The sequence below is a fragment of the Polyodon spathula genome, chromosome 13 (assembly GCF_017654505.1).
Source record: "Polyodon spathula isolate WHYD16114869_AA chromosome 13, ASM1765450v1, whole genome shotgun sequence".
Lineage (NCBI taxonomy): Eukaryota > Metazoa > Chordata > Actinopteri > Acipenseriformes > Polyodontidae > Polyodon > Polyodon spathula.
Window position 1 is genome coordinate 31,963,827 of NC_054546.1, and position 15,290 is coordinate 31,979,116.

Below are 15,290 nucleotides of genomic sequence, written 5' to 3' on the forward strand. Positions count from 1 at the left end.
TCGAGTCACAAGTCTGCGAAGCCGGCCATTAACTGCCCCTGAAATACAAGCTCAGCTAAATGCTACTAGAAGTACAGATGTTTCAACATCAACTGTTCAGAGGAGATTGCGTGAAGCTGGCATAACTGAAAGAATTGCTGCAAAGAAACCATTGTTAAGAGTGCAGAATAAGAGGAAGAGACTTGCCTGGGCCAAAAAACACAGATTGAAATATTTGGGTCCAACCGCCGAGTATGTGTAAGATGCAGAGAGGGTGAGCGCATGAGTTCTGCAAGTGTGGTTCCCACTGTCAAGCATGGAGGAGGCAGTGTCATGGTCTGGGGTTGCTTTGCTGGTGACAGAGTTGGTGATCTTTACCAAGTCCATGGCAAGCTCAACCAGCATGGCTATCATAGCATACTTCAGAGGCATGCCATTCAATCAGGATTACAGCTAATTGGGCATTTCTTCATTCTTCAGCAAGATAATGACCCAAAACACACCTCAAAGTTGTGCAAGAAGGAAAGTGAAGGACAACTTAGTCTAATGACCTGGCCTGCCCAGTCTCCAGACCTCAATCCCATAGAACTTGTATGGGACGAACGGGACACAAACTGCCTTGACTTGTGCATGTAAACGCCACCATTAAGTAGTCCAAGATTAAGGCTAATTAGGCTCCGTGAAACGATCTGTTTGACTCTAAGAGTGAACATTTTGACAAGTAATATTTTGTGTAAACAGAAACTTTAATAACAGGAAGACATGAATTGAAGAGTTGTTTGCTGTTGTGTTAGTGTTCATTGGCACCCATCGCTCACCATTATGGGTCTCATAGAGTCTCTGCTCTCAATGCAATCACCACTGGGGTACCACAGGGCTTTAGAATCAAAATCAACTCAGTGCACTATATTCTACCATAGTCCAATGCTTAAATTTATTATGCCAGTCTTAAAGGGATATTATTATATAATCTACAGCCATAACCTTCATCCCTTTTTAGAAATTACAAAACTGTATGTTTAATTTAACTGTAAATGGAAAGAATTCTGAAGAAATACTGAATATTACACTGTAAACTGCTAAGTAAACAATAAGGTCAACATCTGTATTTGACCTGCACAGCTACTAACACACATATCCCTTTATGTTTAAAATCCTTCCTTTTGTCCATTCTCCCACTGTTGTCTTTTTTCAGAGTTCGGTATGTGTGAAGATCTGCGGAAGATGGAAGTTGTGGGCCTATCCAGCAAGGATCTTTACGTGAAACGTAAGCACAGAAGGACCTCAGTATGACCAGCCTTTCAGTGAAGGGGTGAATTGATCAACATATACCCTGCCGGCCGGGATCAAACCACACATGTATTACTCCTAAAATAAGCAGCTGATGCAATCCAGATTGATTCCCTGCTTCTGTGAAATGCTCTAATACATTCCAGCTATGGTTTATCCCAGCAGGGCATTGTTTGATCAAATCAGCACCTTAGTTTTACAAATGACAAATGTTTTTAAAAATGGAAACTTAGTAAATATTTGCCAGTGTGGTGTAGTGCAGCACTTTAGTGCTTTAGTCATCAGGAAGCGCTGTGGCAGAGTTCCAGAGTTCGATTCTAAAGCTTTTCAGAGTACAGGCTTACTCGGGAGCAACTCCACTCGAACCCGAGGTAACCCACAAAGGTTAAAGACGAGATAACCAGTGCTTTAAAGTCTGTGTTCTTACCTTAGCTTTATTAACTGGTCTTAAGTTACGTTTTTTTTTTTTTTTTTTTTTTTTTTTTTTATGCCAATTCAGGCTATGCATTAAATAGAACGATAAATAGCTACATGCCGGTTGTCTTTGCTATAGGTGTGATTGCAGCTGGACCATAGAAGTGAGTTTGAAATACAGTAAATGAAAGGGTTTAGATATTAAAGGGTGGGGCAGTGTTCATGTTGTTAGTGCTGATAAGATGTAAGAAAATTGATCTATGATACTCTGGCTTATCCCAGTGTACAGGTTGATCAAATCATTTTTTTTTATATTATTTGTTTATTTAGCAGACGTCTTACTCCAAGGCGACTTACAGAGACTAGGGTGTGTGAACTGTGCATCAGCTGCAGAGTCACTTACAACAACATCTCACCTGAAAGACAGAACACCAGGAGGCTAAGTGACTTGCTCAGGGTCACACAGTGAGGCAGTGATTGAGCTGGGATTTGAACCGGGGGCTTCCTGGTCCAAGCCCCTATCTTTAACCACCAGACCACATGCCTATTTTCTGTTTCAGTCATCACATCCTGGAGGCTGAAAAGCTTTAACAGCTTCATGAAGCTCTCAAACATGTTTTTTTCTCCAAGCACTTTAGATGGAACACAGTGGGATCTTTCTTAAACCCACTGCAGGCAAATGGTTAATGGTTATACCTGAAGAGAGGAGATGTTTGAGAACTCAGAAGTGCTTTCAACTTTGACAAAGTGATTCTGAACAACCAGAAGAATACTAGTGAAGATAACTAGTATGTCGTCCCTGTACCAAACTGGCCTGCTATGTCTGTGCAGGTATTAACCCACGAGTGAAGTCAGGGCGCTTTATGAAGCTCCTTCCTGACTATGAGCACATGGACTACCGGGATGTGTACACCCACTGTATGTACCTCGGACACGAGGCTTGTGTGTGTGTGTGTGTGTGTGTAGCCCATAACCACTCACCGCACTAACAAACTTAAGAACTAACAAACAACCACGTTTTGGTGATTCAAAGCCTAACCTTTTCCTTCTTCGATAAAGGAGAAACAAATAGAAGTATCTTATGTTTTCATATTCATTAAAAACTCTTATTTGACAACAGTTTTCAGAAACAAAATATAAATTCAAGACAATGGAAATGGAACTGGGGCTGTATGACCCCAATGTATCCCATGGTGAAGTATCTGGCAGAGTCTACAGGTCATGATGTGTTTAACCCATGCCATGAAGCAAAACAACACAGGCCTGCAAGCACGATGGCAGCCAGTTGTATAGAAAAGTGTTAAACAGAAGTGTTAAGATGTTTTCACCTGAGTTCAGGATCTACTGTTCAGATCTAGCTACCTGTCATAGATATATATATATATATATATATATATATATCTTTATAGAAGCAAGAGCTGGCCACTTTACAAACAGTTTCCTTTTGTCACGCTGTGCACTAGATGACGCTGGTGCTTACTACAGTACATAAAGACATTGCCTGATCTAGCCTACAAGAGCAGCCGCTGAGCTCAAAGTCAAAGCACCTTAACAGGGCCTTAGCAAAAAATTGGAGTCATTGCTATAATATGAAGGATTCCAAACATAAAAAGGTAAGGGGAGGGTAAACAATATCTACATGCGATTTATAGCTGAATGTCTAGTACCATGTATAGGTGGGTTAAAAAAAACAACACCTTGAGAATAAGATGATCACTATTGACAGCTAGTAAGTTGCTTGAGGTCTATTTGTTTTTAGTTGCTATCTTGCAACGATAAAAGGTAGACTGTTTGATAAGAGAAAAGGGTTCACTTTGTCAATGTCACCAGCAGCTGCATGTATTCTGTGGTTGTCACTGCAGCGTTTTTTAAAACAAGGCATGGCTGTGTGTGTGTGCGCTCGCGCTCATTATAACAGAAGCCTGTGTGGTGCTTGTTGCATTGCTAGACCTCGCATAGCAGAGATTCCTCCAGTTGTATTTAATCCTCAACTCCCATTAGGTACTGTAGCTTCTAGGCACTGTCAGGGTAGTACATAGTTTAAAGATTTTACTCCCAGTCATACACTGTATAGAACAACATTATCTAAAGTTTCCATGTAGTGCACAGTATTTAACTAATGGGGGTTTCTTATTTTATTCCATTCTGACCACTTGCTTATGAAATAAGACAGCTAAACCTCACTTTCAGGTGACTTTTTTCCAGTATAAATGTGATTCCATTGACAAAGCACAGCAGATTAGAACATTTTGCATATAATTATTTGACAAATGTTTTGACTATGCACTTTCAGGAGTAAGGCTATTAGGTCCACATTTAGTTCTTCCCTTGGCTTTAATTAAGAGATTTCATTGTACTGTAACATGCCTGCGTAGATAATATTCTTCTATGCTAATCTGTGCAAGTGATTGAGCAGATTGAGCAATCTCAAAACTTCCTGTTTACACACAAGTTTACAAAGAAATGTGGATTTCCAAACTACTGCAAAGAAATTCCTAAGCTGGTTGACCCATTCTGTAATATGCAAGCTTCGTGCACAGTTCTAGAATTAGCAGAGAAAGCCTAAACCACTGTGGAACAGGTTGGAACCATTTTAGAATGGGCCAGATTGTCAGTTTGTGTGCAGCGTACTGGTGTCAAGTTTCTTTGATTATAGATGATTGTAGTTTGTTTGTTCCAATTTCTTTTTTAAATAAATATGGTATAGATTAAAAACTTCTATCTTACCCTGATGATGGTAATGCTGTTTCACAGGATTCCTCCATGCATGTAAAAAGCACATGGATTCTTTGACTGCATTCCACAGCTTTGTAATATATGCTGTTAATATTTCAATCCACTGAGCTGCTCATCCAGCCCAGAGAAGAGGGTTTTATGCAAGAGGGAAATGATCTCACAGTTTATTAATATCTGAGACTCATGGGGGAGTACATTACCCAGAATAGCATACATCTTTCAAACAAGAAGCTGCTTTCTTTCTGAAATTAATCTGAGCCCCATCAATCTCTAATATGGAGGTGCATGAAACTGTTTGTCAAGAATCTAAAAGTGGCAATGAGGTAGAGTAACTAGCGAAAGGGTTATTGTCTCCAGTGTCTTTGACTAGAGCTGTTTTAATGTTCATTGATGAGAGGTCTAGGTCTTTATATAAATATTGTTATTGACATGCCTTATTCTGGGTGGGGAAAATAGGATTATAGCTAGCTTGGAGTCCATTATAAGCTGGTAAAAGCTGCCTTTTGCAACCCTACTAGTCATCTCTTATCATTTGTAATATACACCTGTACTGTACTGTAAATATAACAATATGCAAAAGTCACTCCTTTTTCATCCTTACTGCTGTCAAAGTACCTACCACATTTGGGTTTTACTGTACTTGTTAGGGCCCTAGTATATAAATGCCTTTTTTAATGTGTTTTTTTCTGTTCTGTTCTAGTGTTGCACCCGAACAGACACATCCTGGGTTTGTGGCAGCCGGATATTGGACCCTATGGAGGGCTGCTCAATGTTGTGGTAAGCAGAAGACATCTTCTTATTAATGTAGGAGCAGATATTTGAGAGAGAAACAAGGGGGTTCCTGAAGTTGTATGTCAGATAGTGTTGGATCCAATGCTAGGACCTCCAAGGCCACAAGCCCCAAGGTTGAGGTTGAGGCAAAGGCTGACATACTCAAGGACAACGAAGCCAGACCTTTTTATTGGAGGTCAGTGTCAAGGCCAGGTGCCATGGCTGTGCTTATGCCTGTTGGTCAAGGTTGGTGCCATGGCTGTGCTTATAAAAGCTTACCACAGTGCAAGCGTAGTGTAAGTGTAATAAAACACAGTGAAAGCATGGTAAAGCATAGGCAATCATTGTAAAGAATAACAAGTTATAACAAACCATGGGTAGACTATGGTAAGGTTGAGTTCCTCAAAGCCGAGGTTACTGTCAAGAATCTATATAAGACAAAATGAAAGTTAAGCATGCAGTCTATTTATTGTTGAGGTAAGTTGAGGTACTGTAAATACGGTGGGTTTTCATCAAATGGATTTCGTTGTGATTGTGTTTTATTTGTGTTCACACCTGTTTGCCGTTCAGTTCAATTGACCCACATGATTCAGCTACTCGGACATCTGTTCTTGGCTGGTTATATATTTATTGATATTTCACAAGTATTTTTATTGTACCATGCGCTTCATACACTCTATGCACAGACTGACATGTCTATAAAGGTCAAAATATGTACTGTAATTGTGGTTGGTTTCTGATTCGTGATTTTATAATAATTTAACAAAAGCAAACAACCCTGAAGTGGAGGCTAGTGGTGGTTGAGCCGGTTCACTTTCCCTGGTGTTCCGCTGTTGTGTTTCTGCTGCCCCAGGTGGATGGCCTGTTTATTATCGGCTGGATGTTCCTCCCCCCCCACGACCCCCGAGTGGATGATGTCATGAGGCGCAGGCCCCTGTTCCGCATTCACATGTGGGAGACGAACAAGGCCACTGTGGAGTGCATGTATGGACACAAGGGACCTCACAAAGGAGACATCCAGGTATGATATCGGCAGGGAGTACAGGACCTGCAGTGGTGCAGGTGGGAATGGCTGCAGGAAACGCAAATACAATTGATTTCCGGTTTTAAAAACTCTTTCAGTTTCAGTAGTATACTGTATGTTTGTAAGTGTTCTCTGGCTCTAATCAAGGTGAGAGTGTATTTCTGGCACATTGTTTGCTGTGTCAGGCCTGTGTGCAAAGCGAGTCAGGTCTGTCATACAAACATTGCAAGAGAAAGCACGCTCTCAACTTGATTAGAGTAGTAATTATAAGTGTATTTGCTGCTAACTCTTCCTGGAGCAACCTGACAATGGGGACAAGATAGATGAAAGCACATAGGATAGTATGTTATTGATTTTTTGTCAGTTTTTAAGACAGTGGAGGTTACCATTATTGTCAGGTACTTAAACTAATTACTGACACTTTTGTGCACATCTAATATTCTCATTGCAGATAGTGAAGAAAGATGAGTTTTCCACCAAATGCAACCAGACAGATCACCACCGAATGTCCGGGGGGAGGCAAGAGGTAAGAGACAAGTCTAGACATTTAAAGGACCTCCTGCACTGATAATGCCCGTTTGGCCGGCTGTCACACTGGTCATGGTGAACATGAATTTTCACGAACTTAGCCTAAACCTCCTATAGACCTCTTGAATTGCCTTGGTATAATCAGATAAACTGCTGTTTTCTGTTGCCCGTTGTCTATTTTTTTTAGCAAATGATTGATTTGAAAATCTGCTTACCCTGCCGTGTTGTGCACTGCTTATCTACTGTCTGTACTTTATTTGAAATATTTGGCCTAGGCCTGGAATAAATCTAGACTATTGTATCTGTAATAAAATACAGCTAAGATGGAACCACAGACTCTGATTCAATTCAGACCGTAGTTAAGAACATAAGAAAGTTTACAAACGAGAGGAGGCCCATCTTGTTCGTTTGGTTGTTAGTAGCTTATTGATCCCAGAATCTTATCAAGCAGCTTCTTGAAGGATCCCAGGGTGTCAGCTTCAACAACATTACTGGGGAGTTGGTTCCAGACTCCCACAATTCTCTGTGTAAAAAGGGACTCCTATTTTCTTTATCTAATCTTCATTTGTAACCCCTGGTCCTTTTTTCTTTTTTCTGGTCGAAAAAGTCCCTTTGGTCGACATTGTCAATACTGTTTAGAATTTTGAATGCTAGAATCAGATTGCTGTGTAGACTTCTTTGTTCAAGACTGAATAGATTCAATTCTTTTAGCCTGTCTGCATATGACATGCCTTTTAAACCTGGAATAATTCTGGTCGCTCTTCTTTGCGGTTTCTAGAGCAGCGATATCCTTTTTGTAGCGAGGTGACCAGAACTGAACACTATATTCTAGGTGAGGTCTTACTAATGCATTGTAAAGTTTTATCATTACTTCCCTTGATTTAAATTCAACACTTCTCACTATATATCTGAGAATTTTGTTGGCCTTTTTATAGCTTTCCCACATTGTCTAGATGAAGACATTTCTGAGTCAACGTAAACTCCAAGTTCAGTATCTCCCTGTAACAGGGAGAGATCTGTGCTGACTCTGCTGGCGTGTTCACGGGCTGCAGGAAGAGGGCGGCAGTCGCCCAACAACCGCCTGTGAGTCATGGCAGTGACACGGGGAGGTGGGAAAGTGTGAGTGTGGACTTTCCCCCTCTCTGAATGGCCGAGAGGCGGGTCTTGGGTGATTGTCGGTCCTATAAAGTAACGCTCTGTTGTTTCCTCAGGTCTGCCCACTTAGACGTGCTAAGGGTGCGGACACTTTGATTCAGGACCGGGAATCAGCGAGACAGAGAGAGAGAGCGGGGAACCCTTGGGCAGACCCCGGCGTATTGTGAAAGAGCAGGCGAGATAGCCGAGAGAGTAGGACGGTGATCCGGGTCGTGCGGGTAGCGGCGACCGGGATAACGCTGCCGAGTGCAGCACCTTTTATTTGTAGTTTTATTACTGTTTTATTTTCCCTTGTTCTTTTCGCCTTCTGTTTTCATTATTATTTCTTTGAGCACCTGCGAGTGCATTTGCAGGTCGTGTACCAGCTGTGGTATTTCCGTGGTGCTGTCTATCATCGTTGATAGGCAGCCCACGGTCAACAGTGCCCTCTACCGGAGAGAAAAAATACAAGGAAAGAAAAAGAGCCGGCCTAAAATAAAACTGGGCACCTGTGTGGTGTTTCCCAAATACACCTGTCTGTCTCCTTGTCAGTGAATTACCCACACCCCTTCCACACTCCCATATGGTATTTATAATGCACATTTTTATTGCCTGCATGCAGTACCTTACTTTTCTATATTAAATGGCATTCGCAATGTGTCTGCACAGTTCTGAATGCTGTCTAGATCATTTTGAATGACCTTTGCTGTTGCAACGGTGTTTACCACTCCTCCTAATTTTGTGTCGTCTGCAAATTTAAAAAGTTTGCTTACTATACCAGAATCTAAGTAATTAATGTAGAGTAGGAAGAGCAGGGGATCTAACACTGATCCCTGTGGTACACCACTGGTTACCTTAGTGTTTAGTTTGAGAATTAATCTTTTATGCGCGACTTTGTCAGAAGCTTTCTGGAAATCTAAATAATCCATGTCATATGCTTTGCAATAATCCATTGTTGATGTTGCATCCTCAAAAAAATCAAGCAGGTTATTTAGACATGATCTCCCTTTCCTAAAACCATGCCGACTGTCTCCCAGGATACTGTTACCCTATAGGTAATTTTCCATTTTGGATCTTATTATAATTGCAAAGCTTTAACTCAGGAGCTATTCAAAGAATATATTTTTTATGTCGAAAATCCAGTTTTATATTTACTAGACCGTCACAGTCAGTTGTGGGCTTGTTTAAAGCTCTATTGATGATAGCGCACATTTCAGTGTAAGAGCAGGATGAGCCTCTTATCATTTTGCATTCATGATAAATTTAATTTGGTTTCTCTATTGCTCACCTTCTTTTAATGTGTTACAATCTTCTGGCTCTGTACTTGCATTAGTGAAGAAAGGTCAAACATTTCAAACACAGCATTGTAGATTAACTGCTCCTTTTCCCATCAGTCACATGATCTGAATGCAGCTAGACCATCAGAGGAGAAAGAGTTTGAACTACAACACATACTAGGAATTGGTGTTGCTGACTGATGTCTTTGCTGTTCTCGGCAGGAGTTCCGCACATGGCTAGAGGAGGAGTGGGGTCGTACTCTGGAGGATATCTTTAATGAGCATATGCAGGAGCTCATCCTGATGAAGTTCATTTACACCAGCCAGTACGAGTATGTCTCCATTTCAAACGCTGACACGGCATGCTGTCATTGTTTTCTTGCAAGGCATCTGCTGTCAGCAAACTAAGAAGTGGTAGCAGTGTCATACCTAACTAACCATAATCAAAGCGTTTTCATGAGCTACACAAGTCTCAAAGGTGTAGTTCTGAAAGAAACACACGTCGAAGCAAACATGCATTTTCATTTAAAACATGAAAACATGAAAATCTTCAGTTTCCATTACCTAATCACAGAAAATCTTATAAATCAGAGGCAACATTCATAATGGCCCTTTCAGATCCTGCCATAACTTTGAATACAAAATTTGCATTATAGAAGTGTGGCATAATGTAGATAGGAAACTTAACGGTGAACAAAGGGGATATGTATATATTTTTGAGAAGTGTAAAACATTAACTCTACCATATGATCCTGTGTTTTTTCCTTTACAGTACCATAGTATTCTTGCTATTTTCCAATTCTTTCATATGGCTATACTGTGCATTTCCCATTTTACCCTGGTTTTTCCAAGTTTATTAGTATGTTGTACCATACATCACTGGTCTTTACAATGCTTACCTGTGCTTTACCATGCTTTCACTATGCTTTATGACACTTTGCAATGCTTGTACTGTGGTAAACTTTTTAGAAGTGGTGTCAGTGTCTGCTTGATCCTGGAGGGTGTTACCTGTGTTTTTCAGTAACTGCCTGACCTATCGTCGTATCTACCTCCCCCCATACCTCCCGGGAGACCTGCTCAGACCAGGGCTCTTCAAGGGGACCTATGGGAGCCACGGGCTGGAGATTGTCATGCTCAGCTTCCACGGCAGGCGCGCCAAGGGAACCAAACTCACTGTGAGTACCACTGCTGCAATAAGAGAAGGATGGTTACCTGCTTGCCAGGGGAACCCGAGCGGCTCGCCTCATAAAAGCACAGCAGTGTGAAGTGTAGAGGAAGTCATGCAGTCAGGGGAGAGCAGGTTAGAGTTCTGGCTGTGCAAAGTTGAGTCTTTGCTTGAGATTCCACAGGGAGTTTTGCATTGGCTGAGGTGCTCCTGAAGTTTAAGGGGCCAAAATCTGCAGGATGTGTTACTCCTAGAGATGAGCTGAAGCAGACACCTACAGGGCTGGCCATTGTCCTGGTGGTGAGATCAGAGGACTGACCTGAACATCTGTAAACTGCTAATGCACCAAGTGTATTTAGTGGAACACTTGTTTTAAAATAGAGAAAACATACAGTAGAACACAAAGGATGTGAATAAATTATGCTGTCAGGGAAATTAATTATAAATTAATTGATACATAGCAATTATACACACAGGCGTTCTTTTATGTGATGTCTGTTTGCAGATTGGATTGTAGACTGCAGTGGAAAAGAATGAGGTTTAGAGACGGGTTTCAAAGTGCAGTTGTGTCCTAATGGATGACTACAGCTCGGGCTGCAGTTCAGAGCTCTCGTTTGCTTGTTCCTTTCTGTCATCAGGGGGACCCCAATGTCCCAGCAGGCCAGCTGACCCTGGAGATTGACCTGTCCCGACCCATCCAGCTCCCGGAGATCGAGAAGCAGCGCAGCATGGAAGAGCTATCCCGCCTGGTGATGGAGGTCCATGGGCAAGTGCAGCGAGAGAGCAATCCTGCCCAGAGCAGGAGCACAGAGCCAGGGGCCGAGGGACAAGGAGGAGGAGGAAGAGAGGAGAACCAGAATGGACTGGGAGCAGCCCCTGCCACTACCACTACCACTGAAGGAGCCGAGGCCAGCACTAGTCTGCTCCCAGCTCCACAGCCCTTTGTCCTGCCACTGGGAGTTATGGCACGGAATGAAATTTACCCGCGCACGTGCAAAATATGGTGAGCATTGAGAGTTTCTTTAAGAGCAGAATCCTATCACTTTCTCCTCAGTCGTTATTATTCTTCTCCATAAACTGTTTTAAAAACAGTTGAACTCCCTAAAAACAGGGAATATGGGAGGAGGATCCCTAATAACCTTTTTTTATTGCTCTTGTAATTTCTGTACTGTTAATATTGCAGTGTCCCAAGGAGCAAGGGGCTTGCATCCACCAGGGGGACAGGTTAATGGTTCCACTCTGATGTACCAGGTGTACTTAGGATTCTGTTGAGGCCATGGGGTGTTCTAAACTCTGGAGTTTTAAAAAGTCACAGAAAATGATACAAAGTGAATCTAAATGAGAAGAGTAAAACTTTGGTTAAGATAACTTTTAGATTGTGTACCTCTACGAAGCTGCTCTTTAAGATTTAATGATTATCCAAACCATCTAAAACAACAAAATAGTTAGAGCCCACTACCATACAGTTATAACAGAATATTTGAAAACAATGAACTGTTTCAAAAGCATTATAAAAAGAAGGCGTGTTTTGCTTTCGTTATGTGTTTTAACTGATTGGTCTTTTCCAGTTTCTATGGGACGGGGCTTATCGCGGGCCATGGCTTCACCAGTCCGGAGCACACCCCGGGGATATTCATCCTGTTTGATGACAACCGCTTCGGTTTCATCTGGCTGGAGCTCAAGTCTTTCAGCCTGTACAGCAGAATCACGGATAAACTGCAGTACGCAGAGGCCCCCACCTTGGAAGCTTTTGAAGAAATGCTGAAGAATATGCAGTCTTGGACCTCCTGACAAGCCAAATCTCCAAACACCGTTGGCAATTACAAGAAAGAAAGCAAGTAATAAGTTCTGATATAAAAAATAAAAAAAACACACACTAAAGCAAGACTGACCTTGGTACCTCTCTGTAGAAGCATGCACATTTACACAGCTTTTAAAGGTAAAAGAAAAAATACATTCATTCTAAAGTACATTTAAAAAGGTCAGGTGTATAGTCGGAAGGTTTGGTGAGGCTACAGTCTAATTATTTAAAGCTACGAATCCCCCCTGCCTTTGTTTCTAGAAAGCTGCTGGAGTTGCCGTCCTCTGAAATAGTTTCACGCTTCGATTGCAGTCATTCTCTGTGGTTCTTACTGCAAATGCTCAAATACCGTGCTTTTTTCTTTTTTGGTATGTCTTTTAGTTTAGAGCTGCCCTTCCGATCTAGCAGCCTGCTATGGACATGTAATGTAAGCTAGATTAGCCAAATGGTCTTATCATAAGTTAGAGCCATCAGCATCTATTGATCTGCCACTTTGGATCAAGTTTTGCTTTGCTGGAAATATACTGCTGTGCACTAGATGGTGCTGCTGTGCACTAATGTAAAGGCAGTAAGACTGATCTAGTCTATATTACAGCTGGACTGGGTGTTTTTACAGGGTGTGCAGTAACCGCTTCCCTGAACTGTTTATACAGACGTGAGTCTCAAGTTCAAAATAAAAGAGTTTTTCGTCTGTCTCCTGAAAATAATATATAATAGAGTATATAATAATATATCTATTATGATATATCATATATATATATATATATATATATATATATATATGGGTTATAGTAACCCAACATTATTGCCTGCTTTTAATTTAATTGTAATCATGTTTCGCTGATAATCAAACCCTAACTCTAACTGTAATTTGAACACTACTTCAGTGTTGTTAGTAATTCATTTGGTATAGAAGCTACCTCTGGGTGTTGCATTCCTGCGCAGATTTCCCCTGAGTGTCTACTGTATTAAAGTGAGTGTAGCTAACAAGTATTTCAGAGATCCTGCAATTCCATTCAGCACATAGCTCTTAAATGTGCAGTTTTGAAAGCACCATATGATAACGCAAACCATTAGTTTAATTTGGAAACCTGATATCTGGTAGTACACTAGGTTCAGATACAAGTTGGTCATTTCCCATATCTACCACTCTACCACATCCATGCTTTCATTCAGTCATGAACCAACCTGCTTGACTGATATGCTAGGAACATTCCTTGGCCCAGGAGATACCGCTGAAGGGAAAGGACCAAGGAAATGAAGCAATAAGAGACTTCCTGAGAAAAAGGCATAGAAACTGAGAACTTAACTTAGTGTAGTACCAGATATGAAAATGCATGCTTGCTATGTATTTCAGAACTGTACCTTTAAGACCTGTTTACCCAATGGCAGTGCACGACATGTAAGATTTAGGGACCGTAAGATTTTATTTTGTTAGCGCTAGTGCATACCTGTTTTTTTTTCCAGAATGTATACATTCAAATGAAACATGTTGAAACAAACTGAGCTGCCCTTCATTAGGAGGTTAAAATCTTTCTATATAATAAAATCTCCTTTATAAATAATGATAATAACAGTATAAGCTTAAAATTCCACTTGTTATTGCTTTTTAATGTTAGTCATCCATGTATTAGTAAATATTATTGTGTATTCGCTATTGATACAAGGAGATTACAAGTGTAACAATGATAGTTTGCTTGTTTTTTTGTTTTTTTTTAAATAAATTTAGTAGTCGCCAATTAATTTTACCCCCTTTTTTCTCCCAATTTGACATATCCAATTGTATGTCAAACTTATCTCACTGCTCCCACCCCTCGGGATTGGCGAAGATGAACAAACGCTGTTCTCTGAAGTCAACTGCTTTTATTCACTCTGCAGGCCCACCATACAGCCAACCCAGAGCTACAGCGTCGGAGGACAACGCAGCTCTGGGCAGTTTACAGGCACACCCCGCAGGCGCCCGGCCAGTCTACCGCAGTGAGCCAAGGACACCCTGGTCGACCTAAGCCCTCCACCCCGGGTGGTGCTTGGCCAATTGTGCGCCGGCCCCTGGGAGCTAATGTCCACAGTCAGCAGTGGAATAGCCTGGACTCGGGCCGGCGATGTCCAGGCTATAGGATGCATCCTGCTCTCCACGCGGAGTGATTTTACCGGATGCGCCACTCGGGAACCCCAACTTGTTTGATTTATTGTAAATCTAGAATAAAAAAATATATATATATATAAAAAATGGAATATGGATAAGCATTATGGCTTAGCAAATGTCAAAGCCCAAACTAGGTAACGTCGGATTTAGATTTAGATATCGTCCTGCATAAAGTATGTTTTATGGTATATTTTAGAAAAAAATAGCAGATCCACCTGATAGTATTAAAAGGAGGATATTAAGGCCGTTATAGAATTCTGCTTGTTCCCAGCAAACAGGGCCTTTTAGCGTCCTCATTGTAACAGTGGTTTAGTTTTAAGCAGTGAATGGGATGGCACTAATACCCTCCACACATGACATTACCAGTCAGATTATTGATCTTGCACCTATCATTAAATCACCTCGGTCTGTAGTCTTACAGGTCATTCCCAATGGTCTACAGCAATGCTGCTACAGTATTTTTTTTTTTTTTTTCCACTCCCGGGCAAAACTGTGTTTTATTTATGAAGACGAGCCTTTGCATGGAAATCATCAATACTGGTCAATTAATAATAGGACATCAATTTTATTTTAAGGACTAGGAATGAAATATGAATAATTTTTACCTGTATAAACATTTTGCAAAACAAATAATATGCCAAATAATAATATATAAGGAATAATATAATCAGGTGGCTTGGTTTTTGTGTGATCCTATGTTGGAAAAGTATTCATGAATTTTGCATACAATCTATTCATTTATCATTCCCTTGTGTGCTTTAGTTTGGTGTAATTCAATAGCAATGGTAACAGATGACAAACACTCTGTATTGCAAACCAGAGTTGGGTTACCAGCTGACGTTTCCTCCTGTGTCAGTGAACCTACATGGCTCTTTCAAAGACATCTGATTGTGGGTTGTTGTGTTTTAGCGCTGGCGCCATTAATGGAGGACCTGGAGTCGATTCACTTGGCAGATTTCAATACCACTCCATTTAAATAAATGACATTAAACAAAGCAGTCATGTAAAAAGAGATCCATCTCAGT

At 41.0% G+C, this 15,290-nt stretch overlaps 1 protein-coding gene across 5 annotated transcripts in view; it reads left to right on the forward strand.

The window, feature by feature from the left end:
* The window catches only part of LOC121326175 (F-box only protein 31-like), a 14,848-nt gene extending 2,083 nt beyond the window's left edge, over positions 1 to 12,765 (forward strand). The window contains exons 2-10 of one of the 5 annotated variants that reach the window (XM_041269364.1): positions 1,175 to 1,246; positions 2,515 to 2,601; positions 5,120 to 5,196; positions 5,960 to 6,211; positions 6,666 to 6,740; positions 9,376 to 9,479; positions 10,175 to 10,328; positions 10,957 to 11,321; positions 11,887 to 12,765. In XM_041269364.1, the coding sequence (XP_041125298.1) occupies positions 1,175 to 1,246; positions 2,515 to 2,601; positions 5,120 to 5,196; positions 5,960 to 6,211; positions 6,666 to 6,740; positions 9,376 to 9,479; positions 10,175 to 10,328; positions 10,957 to 11,321; positions 11,887 to 12,109 (1,409 nt within the window). In that variant the 3' untranslated portion in view covers positions 12,110 to 12,765. Of the gene's footprint in view, positions 1 to 1,174; positions 1,247 to 2,514; positions 2,602 to 5,119; positions 5,197 to 5,959; positions 6,212 to 6,665; positions 6,741 to 9,375; positions 9,486 to 10,174; positions 10,329 to 10,956; positions 11,322 to 11,886 lie in introns of all 5 variants that reach the window. The other 4 variants (XM_041269363.1, XM_041269365.1, XM_041269366.1 and 1 more) reach the window with 4 other exon arrangements.
* Positions 12,766 to 15,290: the final 2,525 nt, after the last annotated feature.